The sequence below is a fragment of the Perca fluviatilis genome, chromosome 5 (assembly GCF_010015445.1).
Source record: "Perca fluviatilis chromosome 5, GENO_Pfluv_1.0, whole genome shotgun sequence".
Lineage (NCBI taxonomy): Eukaryota > Metazoa > Chordata > Actinopteri > Perciformes > Percidae > Perca > Perca fluviatilis.
Window position 1 is genome coordinate 15,094,955 of NC_053116.1, and position 19,549 is coordinate 15,114,503.

The window sequence follows — 19,549 nt, forward strand, 5'->3', positions numbered from 1 at the left end:
TTCAACAGTCCCTACACACCCCCTCGACTCCACACTGATCCTGAGGCCTGAACAAATTGTGTTGCATCAATATCTCTAAATTCAACATCGTTCTTCTTCCCTGTTGTGAGTCATGTAACGTCACTGAGGCTCAGTCTGTTTGCTGGAAGAAAAACGGATATTTCTGACTAAATGTCTGCTGCACTGGGAAAACAGTCTCAGGAATAGGAGCATAAACTGACATCTACCACAGTGTTATTAGAGAATTTCACTTTAATAAATTATAATGGGACTCAGATTTTGGCTTAACACAGATTCATTTCATAAAAGCTTCAAAAATAGTATAACTTTATTCTGCTTTGTCAACAGTCAGGGATTTAGTTGGGGGGGGGGGAGTCGTATATAAACAATTCAGCACTTTTGTAAAGTTATTACCTTTCATTATGTAACTAATATCAAAACTTCAATAATGAAAAGTGAAAATGAAGTGCAATATAGAAAAAATGCATCAATATACTAACCCTGGTTTGTAAATTTTCATGGACTTCAATCATGTCAAATTAACATACAGTGGTCTTTTTAAATTATAGCCAAAGCTTTATCAGTTCTGCAGAGAAGACATACATATTGTACAATCAACCAGTCTTATCACATTTTTGGCAAGGCTTTCAGTTGTTCAAAAGGTCTGTTTCCCAAATCTGCATGAAAACATACAAATTGTGCAACAGAAATATAACTTAAGTGACATTCAGTCTTAAATCTATTCGAACAGCGGGGTCCAGCAGAAACATTAACCAGTACAGATTATTTTTACTCACACAAAAACAGTCCAAAGAGGAAAAAAAAAAGCTCTTCCAATCAATAATTATTCAGTGCAAAACAACTTTTCAATTGTGAAAGTATTAAGGTGTTACAAATGCTGAAACCATTTCATTTATACTTTAATAATAGTGCTTTATGTATTCTGTAGAGATATTAAATATCAGCCTTAGTCATTACTACTTAAAAAGGATAAGTCTGGTAATATTCTATATTTTTCTTACTGACAAATCCCACAAAGAAGACCAAAACAAACCATGAATCTATGCAACTCACAATAATTGTATGTGTATTCAAAGCCTCATATACAGTAGCGTATTCCTCCATACCACATTGTCCTATTGTCCAAAAACTATTAAAACACATTAATGAGCCACAGTGATGCACTGGATGACATGTTCCTTCTTTACAATAATCACCGACACTGTTGTTCATTTTTCAGTCAATCTCACATGCACCGTCCAGCTGCTGTAAATACTCCCAAAACCCCAGCTGAAAATAGTCCCCAACAAAAACACTATTTACTCCAGTTTGAGTAACATTTAATAAAAACTAGTCACCTGCCGTGAAATTATTTAGCCTTTAAATAAAAAATAATAATAAATAATAAATAAAAAATCGATTTTTAAGGATTCATGACTTCAATAAGAACTAATGTGCTTGGCGATAAGAGTCACAGACAGGGAAAGGAAGTCAAAGTATTGAACTAACGCAGTATTGGTTTTGGGGATACTCTCGATGGACGGTTACGTCTAGCATGGAAGGGCGAAGCCGGGCTGGCACTACCACTAGCAAGCTAATAATGCTAGCATGTTTACTGTCTGTGGTGTGTTGTTGGTTTTGACGTTTCCTTGGGACTAACAAAAATATAGAATATCACCAGCCTTTTCCTTTAAAATTTTCCTATGGCCATGTGGCAACTGAGTCACATCCAGTCCCACATTTAGCAAGTTAATGAAATCATATACTCCTTTCAAGGGGAAAAGAAACAATATCTAAACATCAAAGAAGGTAGAAATAAGGCCCAGGAAGTCATGTTAGGTCATACTCTGTCCCTATATTACATTTCATATAAGCTCAAATTAATGTATTTTCTCCCATCATCCAGTTTATTCACGAACCCCCCACATTTTGGTCTGAGCTTGCGGGGTTTGATTCCATGTCAATATCCTGCGGCTCCTTCCCATTTGTCTGTTCGTCCACAACTTTGTCGGTGCTCGTCGCTGACCCATTTGTTGCCGACCCATTTGCGTGCGATGTTTCTTCCTCTTCCTTTTTATCTGGCACTTGATTAAAATCAGTCCTTGGGATTTTTTCCCCTCTTCCAGAAGAAAGAGAGGGTGAATGTTTTGAAGTCTTAGCGGGGGTTTGCACTGATGGGCTTGTTTGACCAGTGGCTTTATTAGCACCAGCTCCCTCCTCGATCTGCCCACTGGCGAAGTCCCCAGCAGAGCCGTTGCTTGGCAGCACCTTCTCACCTCTTTTCTTCTTCGGTGGTTTTTCAGTGTCTATGTCCTCATCTGTTTGCATATGGTTGTCTGGTTCCTGGGTGGTGTCCTTCGAGTCGTTGGTACATGTGCCCTCACTGTCAGCACAGGGCGCAGCTTTTGCCGTCACAGAGTCAGGACTGGGCGACTGATCCATTTCATCAACACCATCTGTAGAGTCCTTTCCATTCCCCAAAATTGTATTATTAAACTCAGCCTTTGCATTTCCATTTCCTACAGTCTCTGCTTCTGGTTTTGGCCCTGGGGATGGCTCAGAGAGTTTGTTTTTGTCTTTACTTGCCGTTTTATCAGTTCCTTTCTGAGCCTTTGCAACATTATCCAGTCCATCATCTTTCTGGGGCACAAATGCTTCTCCATCTTTGCTTTTACTCCGTGAATACGATTCATCTTTTCCATCTCCATTCCCAACAGAATCTGATCTTTTCTCTGCCTTCCTGAGTTGTTTCTGAATCTTTCTGGGACACCACACAAACTTATCCTTTGGCTCAAAGTGAAGGTAGGCAAAGCGCACAAGCTCCTGACGTTTCTGCTTGTCCAGGACAGCAAACAGGAAGTAGTCAAGAACACTGCGTTTAACGCTGCTAAGGGTCTTCTTGACTAGGGTCTCTTCCAGAAAGAAGCGCACAAGTGGGGCCTGGTAGTGCTCAAAGCCCAGCTCTCCGAGGCTCTTTAGGATGCGAGTGATGCGCAAGTTGTTGTGCATATTCCTGTGTGAGACGAAACAGTTGAAGCTGAAATTACAAACCGAATAGTACATATCACCGATGTTGCTTATATGAGATTCTTTTTTCACTCCAGTTTCCAAATCTCTTCCATTATTTTTTTCTTTATATTATATTTTTTTTTTTCTTCTTTTTTTTTTATTTTGTGTGTTTTATATGTTTCTTTTATTTTTTTTTTTTTTTTTATATATGTGTATTTGTGTATGTATATATGTGTATATATATTGTGTATATTATAGTTTTTTTATATGTGTGTGTGTGTATATATATATATATGTGTGTGTGTGTGTATATGTATATATATATATGTGTGTGTGTGTATATGTATATGTGTGTATATATGTGTGTATATGTGTATATATATATATGTGTATATATATATATATATTGTGTATATATGTGTGTGTGTATATATATATGTGTATATATGTATGTGTATATGTGTGGGTGTGTATATATATATATATATATATATGTGTATATGTGTATATATGTGTGTATATATATATATATATATATATAGTGTATATATGTGTGTTATATATATATATATATATATATGTGTATATATGTGTGTATATATATATATATATATATATATATATATGTGTATATGTGTATATGTGTGGGGACATTTTCACAACGTTCATGATCACACAAAAACGCAACATGGGTCAAACTCTAAAGAAGTACATGATATTCAACATGTTAAGAGTTTCCAACAGGTTTTCTAGGCATTTATAGCTGCTTAGCTTTTTGTACAGGGTGAAAAAGGAAAATACGTATTGATCTTTATGTGCCTTCATCTCTTTTTTCCATATGAAAAGAGCTGAATGTTTTGGAAGACAAGTTTCCTAAACATTAAAATATTTTCTCTATAGAATAAGGTTAATAATGGTAGTGTTTGCTTGACTACCAATGTCATAACTCATGCCTTGCAATACACGAAAAAAAGGTTGGAAAGGCTGATAACAGGTCATGAAGAGTAGGTCAGACTGGTGGGGGTCACTGAAGGCATCATTGCTTGAGTGATACAATATTTCTAATGAGGTGAGAAAAACTATGGCAGCTGTTTTAAATGTATTGTGTGATTCAACATACCATTTAAAGCCTTTTCTAACATAATGAATCTCTAGCCAAAGCATCTAAAATACACATTCACCTCATGGATGAGAGTCGATTCTGGCTTGGCACTAATCGGGCATAATTGTAAATGGTCAAATTAATTTGTTGTGTTGCTTTATGTTGTGCCAGAAACTGTAAGTCACTGGTGACAACCAAATAATGCACAATTAACGGTTTGGTATACTGTTAATCTAAAGACTTGTTTTTGTATGACACACTTACCTCAATTTCCTTCTTGGTGAGTTCTGAAGCCATGTAATTTACTCCCGGCTCTCGCAGAGGAAACAGCCTTACAATGACAAAAGATTCAAGAGAAAAAACAACCCAAAACCAATTAACATTGTCATTGTTGGAACTATACTCTTAATCAGTGAAGATGACATCAGCTGTCCCTGCAACGGTTCATAACTCCACCATAAAATATACTCTTTGTGCTTCATCTCATAAAAACACCACAAGTCCTATGATTTCACAAAATATATCCTTTTAATAAACAGTCTTGGATCAGAAAGCAAAGCTTGACACTGTCAACATGACATTATTCTGGGTACAACTGGAATTTAATGTCAACTTAAGGCTGATTTATAGAAGTATGTAGGCTCTACTCAGAGCCTACGCCGTAGCCTACTTAAGTGGCCTTCGCCATTGTGAGGCTTTATACTTGTGCGCTGGTGTGTATGTGTTCTAGCATATCTCTTTAGGAGAATAGCAGGGCCGGTATGTGTGTATGTTGGGGAGTGTGTGGTAGAGCGAGTGAGAGTGACAGGGATTAGCTCCGGAGCGAGTACCGACTCCGGCGGTGAAAACCGAGAAGCAAAGTGTCTTCCCTGTGCTTTCTGACCACGGTCGGAAAGCTGTAGCAGGAAAGGTTAACCCTCTCCTTGATTTTATGTTCATGCAGAAGGAGAACCCAGAAATGAGTACGAGGAAATGCGGCACTACCAAGCCACAGCCAAGCGGACCAATCGCAATTATTGTGGTCTCTGTCGCCGTGAAGTGTAGTTACATTTCTGGGTGACAAATGTGATGGCTGAGACAAGAAGAGAGAATCTTCATAAATCTATCAAACCAGAAGCCACTGCATTAAAAGGGTAGTTTTTAATCTTGATCTTTTCATTTGGAACAAAGTTTGAGTGGGATACTTCAACAATGCATGAATGTGTACTAATCTATCACTAAAAGTGCTTTAAAAGCAGGTAGTAAGCTACCTGCTTTTTAGTGACTTTTCTTACTGGTGCTTGTTTCGCAGTGCTTTTCATTTAGCCCATCCTACCTGTAACAGGCAATGTTGCAGCAGACATTAGCATTATAGAACTTTTGGGAGCATGTGTTTTGCCAATCATGACAAGCAGACCTTGCATTGCTTTTTGTCTGAGTAGCACACTCCTTGCTAAAAAAAAAAAAAAAAAGTGTGTGTAACATGCTTCCAACTGCAAGGTCACCAGAACAAGATGACATTAGCTTTGTAACCTCAGACTGAACACCGTACAAAACATAACCCACAAGGCGTAAACAATACATACCACTGAATGTATGAGTGAACTCTCTCCAGTCTTTTGTAGTCATTTTTCCATTCCTTAAGAAATGATTCAATGTAAACATCTGTGCCAAATGATAAAGAAAGCATTGAGTCACTGCATACAGACCTTCCCAAACACTGAAAATATATTGTAAGAATATCTAAAAATGTTACCATCAGGAGCAGAGGGAAATTTATTGAGATAAAACTGCAAATTGTTCATTTTGTCTTCTGAGCATTCGTCATCTGTAAGATTCTGTCAAAAGAAAAAAATACTTTGTCTTAGTTGTGCTGAAGGGATGTATTTGGTTATACTACTTTGCTGTTACTTACTGGATATCCTCTTCTGTAGTTCTGCATGTCCTTTGCTGCCCTCATGTTTCTGGGCGTATGATGCCACTGCAAATACAAGTGAAAGTGAAATTAACCTGCATCTAATGTCTAACCGTTATATAGCTAAACTGTGTGGGGGGATACGATTATTATTCAGAGTTGATGCGTCCGTATTTAAAACAACTACGTAGTCTCTGTACCCTGTTATCTTTCTAATGACTGTAAAAAGCTGGCATAACGCTATAACGTCACAGTAACGTTACAAGTTGGCATATGTAAGGCCAAACTAATCCATTTCCCACTCTGCAAAAGGGCTTAACCACTAAATTTAAAAATGATAATTTAACTTTAAATTAGACACACACACACTGCATAGCAATCACTGTAAGCAGCCCAATATACATATTTAAACGTAACGACAGCGACATAACCCCTCAAAGTAGGCTAACGTAAGCGGCTAGCAGGGCTAGTTAGCAAGCCTGCAGCAGAGGCATAACGTTAACGTTAAAGCTATCATTAGCTTTCAGGCATGGCAATATTAGCAATGAGTTACAAGTCAACATATTCAACGCCATGACATTATTTAGATTACGTTATGGTTTGGCTGAATAATAATTAAAGCGCGTACAGTTAGAGTCCAGCCAGATTTGTTTTTGTCTTGACATGACCGACGGGTTTGGCTCTCTCCGGCCGGGTCGTCTCCATCACTCTCTGTGTCCCAGGTCGAGTCGTACTCACAAACACAGTCGTCCTCCATGATTAAAGGAAACGTTACTTGACTAGCTAAGGCTAAATAAACGTGTAACCTGGTTTAGCACTATAAACGGGCATGAATCAAGTTACACTTGCATGTTCAGGTTAGACGGTGACGGCCCTGACCATCCGTCTTTCCAGTCAGACAGCAGCACCGTTGGCGGCTGCAGTACTGATGTTGCCTTTAAGTGCTCCGACTCTAAGTAGGAATTGCCGTTGAAATTACCTTAATCGGAAACGAAGTTAGCCTTTTAAAAACACAAGTTTTGTCTGAGTAAAAAACACACCCTGAACAGTAATGTTAAGTTGCTGATTCACGGGATCACCATGTAGCTAACGTTACAGTTTAAGATAAGGAAGAAAAGGAAGGTACACGCGTTATTAATGCTGAGTTCATCATCAGTTGACCTCAGGAAGCTATTTATTTAATTTTTGGGGGGCTAAAACATGATCTCATGGCAACTGTTATCATATAAATTTCACTCCATAGCGGCGTTAGTTGATATTTAATGAGGTTGTTTGTGCTTTCTAATAAACTTTCTATTTTCCGACACATCAGGAAGGCAGCACAATTGCTGTGTTGGTTGTTGGTAATGATATGAGTCAGGCAGCTTATCTTAGGTTCTTTCACTTGACTGTTATATAACGAAAACAGTAATGCCATGATAGATGTATTGAAAACGTATAAATTAACTAACTAATAATAATAATAATAATAATAATAATAATAATAATAATAATAATAATAATAATAAAGCAAATTCCCCCTGGCGATAAATAAATTGTCTGTCTATCCTAAATATTACAGAAAAGTCCGACATTTATTGTAGTCGTTGTAGTTACATAGCTGTAGTCATATTTTGGCATCTATGATACGGTTTTCTTTTGTATATATGCAAAAGCCATGTTGTAGTAATATAATTAAAACACAATTAGATAGAAGAATAATTGAAGACAACAAAACAACAATAATCACCTAAAAACAAAAGGGATACAAAAGAAGAAACAGTTTGCTGCCCTACTCTCCTCAGGGAGACAGGCTATTATATGTCTGGGGTTCATGATGAATCAAAGTTGTTATCAGTACTGCAACTTACAGTTCTTTGAATTATCATTTGATTAATCAATTGATAGTTTTGCCTATCAAATATTACAAAATAATGAAAAATACCCTTCATATTTTCCGAGGCCCAAGGTGATGTCTTCCTATTTCTTGTTTTGTTGGACCAAAACCGAATATTAGTCATTTTATGATCACATAAGACACAGTAAAAAGCTAATAATTTCACTGAAGAAGCTGAAACGAGAATGTTTGTACATTTGCTTTAAAAATGTATTCAACAATTATCAAACCAATCCACTAATTAGCCTAAGAAAATATTGTAGCTGCTGATACATTTGCTGTGGGTTGAGTCGATTTAATCAATCAGTCACTTCAGCTAGATTTATTTAATTTATCAGTGATCAAGAATGGCAGTTAGAAAAACACATGCACAGGGAAAGTTACATTTTAAATGCCCAAACTATATAAATTGATTCCCCACATGTATGCCCAAATTAATAAATAAATGGTTATTTTTGTTGAGTGAGTCCAAAAAAGCAAAGGGACAACTATGAGCCACGAATTAAAATAGCTCCACGTCATCACATACCTTTTCACCATACCTAGAGATTGGCATGGTTTTATTTTGGTTAGCCTAATAGCTGGTTTGATTTGCATTGAGAGATGATCTCATGGAAAGTACCCCATGCCAATCATGAGATATGGTGAAGGGTATGTGATGATGTGGGGGGGCTATTTTAATTCCAAAGGCCATGGGAACTTTATCAGGATGCATAGTATCTTGGATCCATGAAATAACTGGCCTTTAAAAATAAAATTTAATTTAGGGGTGTGTATACTTACGCCCCCTGTATTTTAAGGAAGACATTTATTTATTCACGATACATTATTCATTCACAAAGAAAATTGGTGACCTTAAATTATGGATTTTTCCTATTTGTTTTATAAATTAAAGCATTAAGATCAATTTCCAAAATATGTTTTTTTTAATTCCTCTTTTTAGTCTGTAGTAACTATAGCATGGGTGTGTAAACTTATGCAAGTCACTGTATGTATGTGTATGTATAAAAGACTATGAAAATGAACACAATATTAGGATTGACTAATTATATATACAGTATATATTTTACTTCTTATGCAACCTCTGTGTAGAGAGTCTCTCCCTCTCTCTGACACACACTATACAGTCCAAACACAGTCCAATTTATCTAGTAATCTAGTCTAAACCACTCTAAGGTGTCGTGTAATATCTTCAGCATTAATGTATCATAACTTGGATTCAGTTTTCATACGGCTAAGGGCCAGCAGCACAAAGAAGGATTCAGGGGTGCGAACATATAATTTGACCAAGATGTCCTTTGACAGTAATTAGACAGATGCATTTATACAAGGGAGTATTTCATCATTATAAGATATAAATAGAATCTAGATTATCACAGTGGGATTCAATGTTGAATGTCCGCTAGTGTGGTTTCTATTTTTGGTCTTAGTTACTGTGGAAACCAGCGGGCTGTGCAGGCATCCACTATTTGCTGTCCCTATTTAGTGCCTCTGCTTTATAAAAATAAGATTCTCCGTTGCCTTGTTCTCATTGAGTTCAATGCGGATACAGACACAGATGGAACAATTAGTTCAAACTGTTGGTACATGATGATCATCAAGTTAACATAAGAATAAGAGATAACAAGTATTATTTAGCCTACTACCAAAAATAAAAAATAAAACTGTAATGGGAGGCAAACTTTAATTTTCAGAACTCATTCATTTTGAATGGTATGGTAGTTGGATTGTTGATTACAAGATCTTAAGATTCAAATGTAGTTCTCATTTCACAACTGTATTGCATTGTCAGTAGGTTTGTGGAGTATTGGTGTTGTATGTGAGCACCGGTAGGCCTAGATGAATATGTATGTAGTATATGTGCCAATGTATGTAGGTTGTATTTATGCATTTGAGTATATGAGATATATATATAAAAAATGATGTGTTGAATTGTGTATGAATTATTGAATGCTTAATTTTTTTTAACGTGGACTCTTGGAAGATTAGCAAATGAGCTATTTAAAAATCAAATCACAGGAGGGCCTTGGTAGCCAAGTGGTTACAGCCAGTAACAGGGGGAACAAGGCAGATGTTTCGGGGCCTGGGTCAAGGCAGGGCCCAACAGGGCCTTTGAAAATCATCTTGTCCTGGGCACGAGCAAGACACATGGTGGCCCTGGCGCATGCCATATACAGTGCCTTGCGAAAGTATTCGGCCCCCTTGAACTTTTCGACCTTTTGCCACATTTCAGGCCTCAAACATAAAGATATAAAACTGTAATTTTTTGTGAAGATTCAACAACAAGTGGGACACAATCATGAAGTGGAACGAAATTTTTTGGATATTTCAAACCTTTTAACAAATAAAAAACTGAAATATTGGGCGTGCAAAATTATTCAGCCCCCTTAAGTTAATACTTTGTAGCGCCACCTTTTGCTGCGATTACAGCTGTAAGTCGCTGGGGTATGTCTCTATCAGTTTTGCACATGCGAGACTGACATTTTTGCCCATTCCTCCTTGCAAAACAGCTCGAGCTCAGTGAGGTTGGATGGAGAGCGTTTGTGAACAGCAGTTTTCAGTTCTTTCCACAGATTCCGATCGATTCGGTTCAGGTCTGGACTTTGACTTGGCCATTCTAACACCTGGATAGGTTTATTTGTGAACCATTCCATTGTAGATTTTGCTTTATGTTTTGGATCATTGTCTTGTTGGAAGACAAATCTCCGTCCCAGTCTCAGGTCTTTTGCAGACTCCATCAGGTTTTCTTCCAGAATGGTCCTGTATTTGGCTCCATCCATCTTCCCATCAATTTTAACCATCTTCCCTGTCCCTGCTGAAGAAAAGCAGGCCCAAACCATGATGCTGCCACCACCATGTTTGACAGTGGGGATGGTGTGTTCAGGGTGATGAGCTGTGTTGCTTTCCACCAACTAACGCGTTTTGCATTGTTGCCAAAAAGTTTGATTTTGGTTTCATCTGACCACAGCACCTTCTTCCACATGTTTGGTGTGTCTCCCAGGTGGCTTTTGCGCAAAACTTTAAACGACACTTTTTATGGATATCTTTAAGAAATGGCTTTCTTCTTGCCACTCTTCCATAAAGGCCAGATTTGTGCAGTATACGACTGATTGTTGTCCTATGGACAGAGTCTCCCACCTCAGCTGTAGATCTCTGCAGTTCATCCAGAGTGATCATGGGCCTCTTGGCGGCATCTCTGATCAGTCTTCTCATTGTATGAGCTGAAAGTTTAGAGGGACGGCCGGGTCTTCGTAGATATTTGTAGTGGTCTGATACTCCTTCCATTTCAATATTATCGCTTGCACAGTGCTCCTTGGGATGTTTAAAGCTTGGGAAATCTTTTTGTATCCACATCCGGCTTTAAACTTCTCCACAACAGTATCTCGGACCTGCCTGGTGTGTTCCTTGTTCTTCATGATGCTCTCTGCGCTTTACGGACCTCTGAGACTATCACAGAGCAGGTGCATTTATACGGAGACTTGATTACACACAGCTGGATTATATTTATCATCATTAGTCATTTAGGTCAACATTGGATCATTCAGAGATCCTCACTGAACTTCTGGAGAGAGTTTGCTGCACTGAAAGTAAAGGGGCTGAATAATTTTGCACGCCCACTTTTTCAGTTTTTTATTTGTTAAAAAAGTTTGAAATAGCCAATGAATTTCGTTCCACTTCATAATTGGGACCCACTTGTTGTTGATTCTTCACAAAAAATTACAGTTTTATATCTTTATGTTTGAGGCCTGAAATGTGGCAAAAGGTCGAAACGTTCAAGGGGGCCGAATACTTTCGCAAGGCACTGTAACCACAACATCCCAGGTTTGATTCCGAACAGTAATATAGAAATATGTTGGGGGGGTTTTTGAACCAAAAAATATATTTTTCCATTTCTTGGTGCTCTTTACATCTCATCTGGAAAATAATCCTATCATTCCTATTTTGTTTTTCACTCTCATTTTTGTCACAGGAAATGGTGTCCACAAAAAGCATTTGTCCATTTCTTTTTGTCTGTGGTGATGCTCACAATATGCAGATGGTACAAAAAACGTTTTCAAAGATAAACATAGCATCATGCAGAGAAAAGGGGACCTTGTGCCTGAAGGCACATTTCTCTACTAAATAAAACCCATCTGCCAATTCTGCAGGGGGAAAAAAATGCAAATCTGGCAAAATCCTGGAGGACGGCTTATAGAAATTAATCTCCAAAGCCAAACTTTTAGAATTGAAAGGTGGTCTTTGGCAGTGAACAGCAGCTGTGCTTTGGAAAGGATAGCAGCTTGATACAGAGAGAGGATTTGTGTTTAGACAAACCTGTTGTCAGAGCAGGACCTGAAGACAAACATATGGACCATTGTGATTCTAACTGCGAGGGCTTGTATTGAGATAATGATCTGTTGGCTTCCTTTGACTCAATGATTTGATGATTAAGAACACATCAGAATTTGAATCTGCATTTTTGGAGAGAGTGGGTTTATGTGCTGTATCCTAATCCTATAAGGAATAGAAATCTGGGAATTACTGATTATATGCTTCTTTCATTTTTTTTCTGTTAATCATGGCATTCCTTTGTGTACCATTAAATATGTAAATTATGAGCATGTATGCAGAAATGATTGGAGGATACTGATACAGTCATAATTTAGATGAATTTCATTTAATACTCAACATAAACTTGGACTTCACTGAACATAGTAGCATAGCATTGCCAGACCTTTCTTCACAGCGCTGTGGAGGAGGGTGTGGCTAGTCGACACAGCATCAAAAACGTGCTCTGGTTTATTGCCATTTCTTTAAACCAATCACAGTCGTCATGGGCAGCACGAAGCGCTGGACGGAGCATAGCCGCTGCAAAAGAGCCTCTGGAAGGAACTTGTTTTGGTGGAACATGTGAACGTTCAAAAGTTGTTTTAGTCGTGCAACAGAAAACTCAGATTGGACAGATAGTCTAGCTAGCTGTCTGGATTTACCCTGGAGGGATCTGAGGAGCAGTTAACCATAGTCCTCAGAAATCGACCATTTAATCGACAAATTTAAAATTCCAACACAAATAAAGCGGAAGGTAACGAGCATCCGGCCGAAATTAAAGACATCTGGTGGAATTTCCGGCGGCACCGGAGCAATCCACGAAGTGGAATGTCGTGGATAGACTACATTGAACATAACTTCAAAAGGAGCAGGATTACTGGAGATTATACTGAGCTATAATATATAAAATGAAGAGAAGCAACAGAAATTTTGACAACAGGAATGGGGAGCTTTTAGTGTCATGATACAGTATACTACAGTATATAAAGGGTACCAGCAGTAAAGTAAATACATTGCAAAAATGAAACTTTAAGCCAACAACTACTGTTACCAAGGTAAAAAACGAACTTTAAATTTTTTATATTTATGATTTGTGATACAAGAAACCGAGAATGTGCAGAGAATCACAGTTACTTGTATTTTTGCATGCAAGTATTGCAAGTATTACTGAAAAAAGTGGTGACAAGTTGGACAAACACTGCATGTTTTCTGGATGTAAATTGAATCTATTCAGAAATACTTGCACTATAATAAGCATGTTGGAAGACGAAGATCTGAGTCTGTAAGAGTTCGGGGGATATGTTTGTCATATACAGTACAGGCCAAATGTTTGGACACACCTTCTCATTCAATGCGTTTCCTTTTTATTTTCATGACTATTTACATTGTAGATTCTCACTGAAGGCATCAAAACTATGAATGAACACATATGGAATTATGTACTTAACAAAAAAGTGTGAAATAACTGAAAACATGTCTTATATTTTAGATTCTTCAAAGTCGCCACCCTTTGCTTTTTTTATTAATAAGGGAAAAATTCCACTAATTAACCCTGACAAAGCACACCTGTGAAGTGAAAACCATTTCAGGTGACTACCTCATGAAGCTCATTGCGAGAACACCAAGGGTTTGCAGAGTTATCAAAAAAAGCAAAGGGTGGCTACTTTGAAAAATCTAAAATATAAGACATGTTTTCAGTTATTTCACACTTTTTTGTTAAGTACATAATTCCATATGTGTTTCACAGTTTTGATACCTTCAGTGAGAATCTACAATGTAAAGAGTTATGAAAATAAAGAAACACATTGAATGAGAAGGTGTGTCCAAACTTTTGGCCTGTACTGTATGTCCTGTGAAGTTTTTTTCCTGTCTGTATACATGTTTCATATAATCAAACGTGAGCACAAACAAATCATCTTTTTATTTTTTTTATATTATATGTTCTTGCAATTTATTGAATGGGAAAGACTCTTGTTTTCTTTCATATGTTTGCTTTATCAGCAAATACTTCCACAGCATTTTAGCAGTTTATAGTATTTGATTGCCTAACAAAAGAAGAAATTGCACACTATTGATATAGATTTTCTCTGTTATGTACCAAATCAAACAGAAGCAAAACACAACTTGCACTTTGATAAGATTTGAGAAGTTATGATACAACTGGAAGGTTTTTTTCTTTCTTTCCGAAGAAATTAGCCACCGACTAATGTTGCTCAAATAAAAGTTCTAAATCTTCATTTCTTCTGTGTTAGATGAATAATAAGAACAACAAAAAAGAAATATGGAAATAAAGCAAAGTCAATCTTACATTCACAAAGAAACGGCAGTTAATTTTGATGTATGGTCTGGCCACCTAAAACTGTTATTTATGGGAAGTTACAGTATGTAACAGCTTGTGATGCACTGTTTACATAGTTGATTGCTTGCTAATTGGACAGCAATACATATGTTTCATAGCAACCAATTTATATAAAGCTAGCATTGGTTTAGTAAATCAGATTGAAACTAGCTAGTAGTCACTAACAACTTTGGAAGGACTTTACACACACACCAAGTGATGACTGTTAAAAATAGCTGACCCTCGACTCCACCGGGATCCTGCAGGGATAAACTACAAGAAGCAGGAAGCTCATCATACTTAAAAGGGGAGAGGTAGAGTAGTGAACTAGTCCTAAACTCACAAAATACCTGTGAAATCTGCTAAAAACATAGCCAGACTAGGTTTACATACTTATTATAATCTCTTTGTTTATTAATACAAACTGGCTCATTAAACTTATTCAATTCAACTTAAAAATTCATTTTTTTGAAATCCGTTCAATAGAATCTCACATGCTCTATTACTGTGGGCCAGCCAATATAATAAGTAGTGCACTCACTCCTTTTAAAAACCCACACCTTAAGACCATTCTATAGCTGCCTTGTTTAATGTAATCTGCAGTCTCCTCACCTTACCTTAAGAATGTCTTTAGATAAAAACTTTGCAATTCGTCCAACCCATTCCTGCCATTTCCATCACTCTTTAAGAAATATCTGTAATATAAGCAGTCCACGAGAGACTGTTTTGTATTTTAACTCCAATGGATGGTATTTCCATAATCAGTTGTTTTAATTGTTCCTTGTAAATGACATGGTAATGTGTGTGTGATAATGAAATGTAACTGAGAGAGCAGAGAACAGAGAGAGCGAAAACAAAATCAATGAAGCATCTCTTTGAGTCTAAATACTTATCCTTAATTCCAGTCCTGATGGGGATTGATGGGCCTCCTCCAGGTCCTTGGGCTTTGAAAAGGATGTGAATACAAGCTGTGTGGATTGATAGGTGGCTGTTAGGGCTTTAGGTTCCTCTCTTATCAGCTGAGATGTAATTGATTTATGGAGAGCTGGTTTGACCACAATAGGGATGCAAGTGTGCTGATTTAGCCACTTAACACAAAAACAGGTCCACTGAGAGCAGGTTGCTCTGTTTAAGAGGAACAAAGGAACAAAGAGTAATCCACCTGCAGTACCCTGCTGGTGCTTCTAATGCCTACTGTGACATAAAGATGATGCTTCTATTTAGTTTTATCTGATACTGAAACTGTTTGATGTTTCTTTTCTTTCCATGTTTGCGCAGAAAAATTCAGCCTGAAAAATGACACTTGATGTTGTGATTCAGTGACAACATAATTCACAGAAAGAGGGCCCGGATCATTACACTTAACATATTAGCTTCAACCTCACTGACAGTTCAAATCTGTTCTTCTAGTATAAGTAGCCATGGCAACTGGCATCACCTACCTAGTAGGTTTCCAGCATTGACATAATGGACCAATAGACCCCGTTGCTCTGGACGGAGACCAGTGAAGGCTATTAGAAGCACTTTTCCGGTGATCTCTTGCTTTACTGCGCAGCCTCCAACTGAGAGAGACGACGTAAATGTGACGTGAGCAACGTGTCTGAAAGTTACCAGCTACCAGAAAGTCTTCTGGTAGCTGTGCCAAGAGAAATCTCAATCATTCCCAATCTTACAGAGACGGAGAGTGTAGGTATATGTAAGGAGATAACATAAGCACAGGCTAATTATTGCTAACTAACATGCTAGTTAACATTAGTAATTAAACCTAAACCGCTAATGTAAGTCGAAACTGCCTGTGAGCTTCTCCTGTACTATACGGTAATTCCTCTACTGTGCGACAGTAAGTCACTTGGTTATGACCCAATCGTTAGCCTATTTTTACAAAAACATCTGCTACGGAGTCATAACGTGAGGTACAAGGTAATGGAGCCTTTTATACATTGTCGTGTTTCTTTAGAACTAAACAATGGACAAATAGAGTCTTTAAATGCTTCAGATGTAAAGTTATTCGCAGTCAAGTGACGTTAAAAAAAAAGGGCGGTCAGTGGAATGCTAACAGGAGGTGATACCTTTGTAGCAACAAAATGGCGCCATCGGAGGTTCGAGTTCTGAAGCGAAGCTTACCCCCTTGGTTTCCAGAAGCATGTAGCAATGTTGTTTATTTAACCACTGTACCAGCATGCATCAGTTCTCTAATGTGCAGGGGCAACCCCCCTCACTCACACACACACACACACACACACACACACACACACACACACACACACACACACACACACACACACACACACACACACACACACACACACACACACACACACACACGTATCCATGAACCTGAAGTCAACATATTTTCAAAATGGCCAATATTGAAGATATGATTTGAGGAAATAGAACAGCACGTCTTTTTTTTTTTTTTTTTTTTTAATTGCCCATTTCTATCGACTTTCTTTCTTATCATTTCAACCTGTCAACATGTGTATGTATATTCATATGTAGGAATATTTAAATTTGTGAATTAATATACATATTGGGACAGTATATTAGTAATCTTATTTTAACTCTATTTCAGTCTTTTTTTATTCGTTATTCTTCCTGTTTTATTTAAAATCTTCACTTGCTTTTCTTTTGCTTTTTTCACTTGATAACTTGACAATAAGCCTACTTTATTGTTATTATTTTGAAGCTGTACGATTATAATTCACATGGGATGATCATTTAGTTTGCATTGTATTACTTCCTTATTTTAGATGTCTTCATAGGACCAACACAATCACTTTTGATCCATTGATGTTTTGGTGTTTTGTAACCGGTGCAAATAAACAAATCAATTTTATTTCGTTTTTAACATGTTACCTGGGCATTGGTTACATGAGCTCAAGACACGAGAATTCACATATTTTAGGTTAGCTTTCTAATGTTGTGTGCTACTACCTGAAACCGCTTGTCCGTGTATCTCAGCCTCTGGATGTCTCCACCTTGGATGCACAATTTTAACACCAGTTCTAATGTGAAACCCCGCCGGTTGCTGTCCATGGTGCTGAACCCCCCTCCTAATGTTAGATTGGTATCTGCCGGGTCGGGTCGGGAGTTTACTTGTTGCACACAGCGTTGATAAGGCATTGGACATTGGTGCTAAATCTTAGCCTACTATGTGTCTTATTCATACATTACATTATATTACATTACACACAGCTTTTTTATTTTATTTTGGACTGGTTTGCGCATGCGAAGAGGCAAGCGGAGGCCACTTTCTTAAACAGATGACAGCGCTCTCAATGCGCACAGCAGGATATGCGCGTTTTTCCATAAACAAGACATCTGAACCTGGTAACACAGATTTTTAGTTTTTTCCCCCTACACGCCTCTCCTGCTACCACGCTTCACACAAAAGGCTGCAACACCAATGTAAAGTCTTCCCTGAGGAACAGTAGCCTACCACCTGTAACTGTGCCTATCTGCTCCCGACTTTCACGCCGACAGCGAGGATGAAGAAGCAAAACGTCCGGACCCTGTCGCTCATCCTCTGCATGTTCTCCTACTTGCTGGTCGGCGCCGCGGTGTTTGACACGCTGGAGTCCGAGTCGGAGAACTCCCGCAGACGCGTCTTGGAGCAGAAGCGCAACGAAATGAAGAAGAAGTATCGCTTCTCCGAGGACGACTACCGCGAAATCGAGCGAGTGGTGCTGCAAGCTGAGCCCCATCGCGCCGGGAGGCAGTGGAAATTTGCTGGCTCTTTTTACTTTGCCATAACGGTCATCACCACCATTGGTAAGTTGATGTAATGCTTCTATCTTTAGAGCTTTAGAGGGATAATGTTTTACTGTGTTGCTATTGTATTGCACAGTGGCGTTTATTAAAAAAAAAAAAAAAAAAAAATACAATATTTTCTTATCATTGCAACATTTAAGGCTTGTTTTGTTTCTAGACAAATTTAAAAAAGACAATTGATCCATGCAAGCGTTGCTACAGTATGCGTCACAGTGTTCCTCTCATTTCCATCTCTCTGCATTAAGGTTATGGACATGCAGCACCAGGCACAGACGCAGGAAAGGTCTTCTGCATGTTCTACGCTGTACTGGGAATTCCTCTCACTTTGGTCATGTTCCAGAGTCTCGGAGAAAGGATGAACACGTTTGTCCGCTATCTCCTACATAAGGTGAAGCAGTGCTTGGGATGTCGATGCACTGAGGTGTCTATGGAGAACATGGTCCTGGTGGGCTTCCTGTCCTGCATTGGAACACTGTGTGTTGGGGCTGCAGCCTTCTCCCACTTTGAGGGATGGAGCTTCTTCCACGCTTACTACTACTGCTTCATCACACTCACCACTATTGGCTTCGGGGACTTTGTGGCCCTACAGAAAAAGGAGGACCTCCAGGAGAAAACGCCCTACGTGGCGTTCAGCTTCATGTACATCCTGGTGGGGCTAACTGTTATTGGGGCCTTCCTAAACTTGGTGGTGCTTCGCTTCCTCACCATGAACACTGAGGATGAGCGGAGAGATGCTCAAGAGAGGGCGTCGCTGAAGAGGGACAGAGTCCTGCTGGATGGGTCTCTGGGTCTCCATGTTGTAGGGGAACAGAGCAGAGGCAGCCACAGAGAGAGGAACAGGAGCAATGCGGTGCACAGTCGTAGCCACAGTACACTCTTGCTCCCGATGGAGGAAGGAACCAGCCGAACCAACCTCATTGCTTCCCCAGCGGAGGATCAGCTGAGACAAAGAAGCCCCTGCAGACACAGGCTGCCTTTTCAGATCAAGGCAGGCAGACGCAGGCCGGAATCAAGCCTCAGCTCCCTCTGCTCATGTGTCTGCTATCGTTTGGGGATTTGTGAAAGTCCTCTTATGTCTCACAGTGAACAGCACGGCTGCCATCTCAATTCTGTTTACTACAACTCAGTCTCTTATAGGATCCAGGGCTGCTCGCCAGGTTCCAGGGACAACACTGGACTCTCTTCCCCAGGAAGCACGCTCTCACCTGGGAATAGCTTCCGTGAATTCCCTCGTTCAAGGAGAAAGTCGGT

The 19,549-nt window shown here is 38.7% G+C and overlaps 2 protein-coding genes across 3 annotated transcripts in view; one reads left to right on the forward strand and one right to left on the reverse strand.

Annotated features, from left to right (window-relative positions):
* The window catches only part of kcnk15 (potassium channel, subfamily K, member 15), a 26,764-nt gene that overhangs the window by 6,534 nt on the left and 681 nt on the right, over positions 1 to 19,549 (forward strand). The window contains exons 3-4 of one of the 2 annotated variants that reach the window (XM_039800894.1): positions 18,011 to 18,298; positions 18,544 to 19,549. The exon at positions 18,544 to 19,549 is cut by the window's right edge and continues 681 nt beyond it. In XM_039800894.1, coding sequence (XP_039656828.1) covers positions 18,016 to 18,298; positions 18,544 to 19,549 — 1,289 coding nt within the window. In that variant the 5' untranslated portion in view covers positions 18,011 to 18,015. Of the gene's footprint in view, positions 1 to 17,691; positions 18,299 to 18,543 lie in introns of those variants that run through there. The other variant, XM_039800893.1, reaches the window with a different exon arrangement.
* On the reverse strand, positions 235 to 6,946 carry ogfr (opioid growth factor receptor). Its single transcript, XM_039800895.1, is given in 6 exon segments — positions 235 to 3,113; positions 4,297 to 4,442; positions 5,677 to 5,755; positions 5,847 to 5,928; positions 6,006 to 6,071; positions 6,634 to 6,946. Coding segments are annotated over 6 exon segments (1,704 nt in total). The 5' UTR covers positions 6,763 to 6,946; the 3' UTR covers positions 235 to 1,911.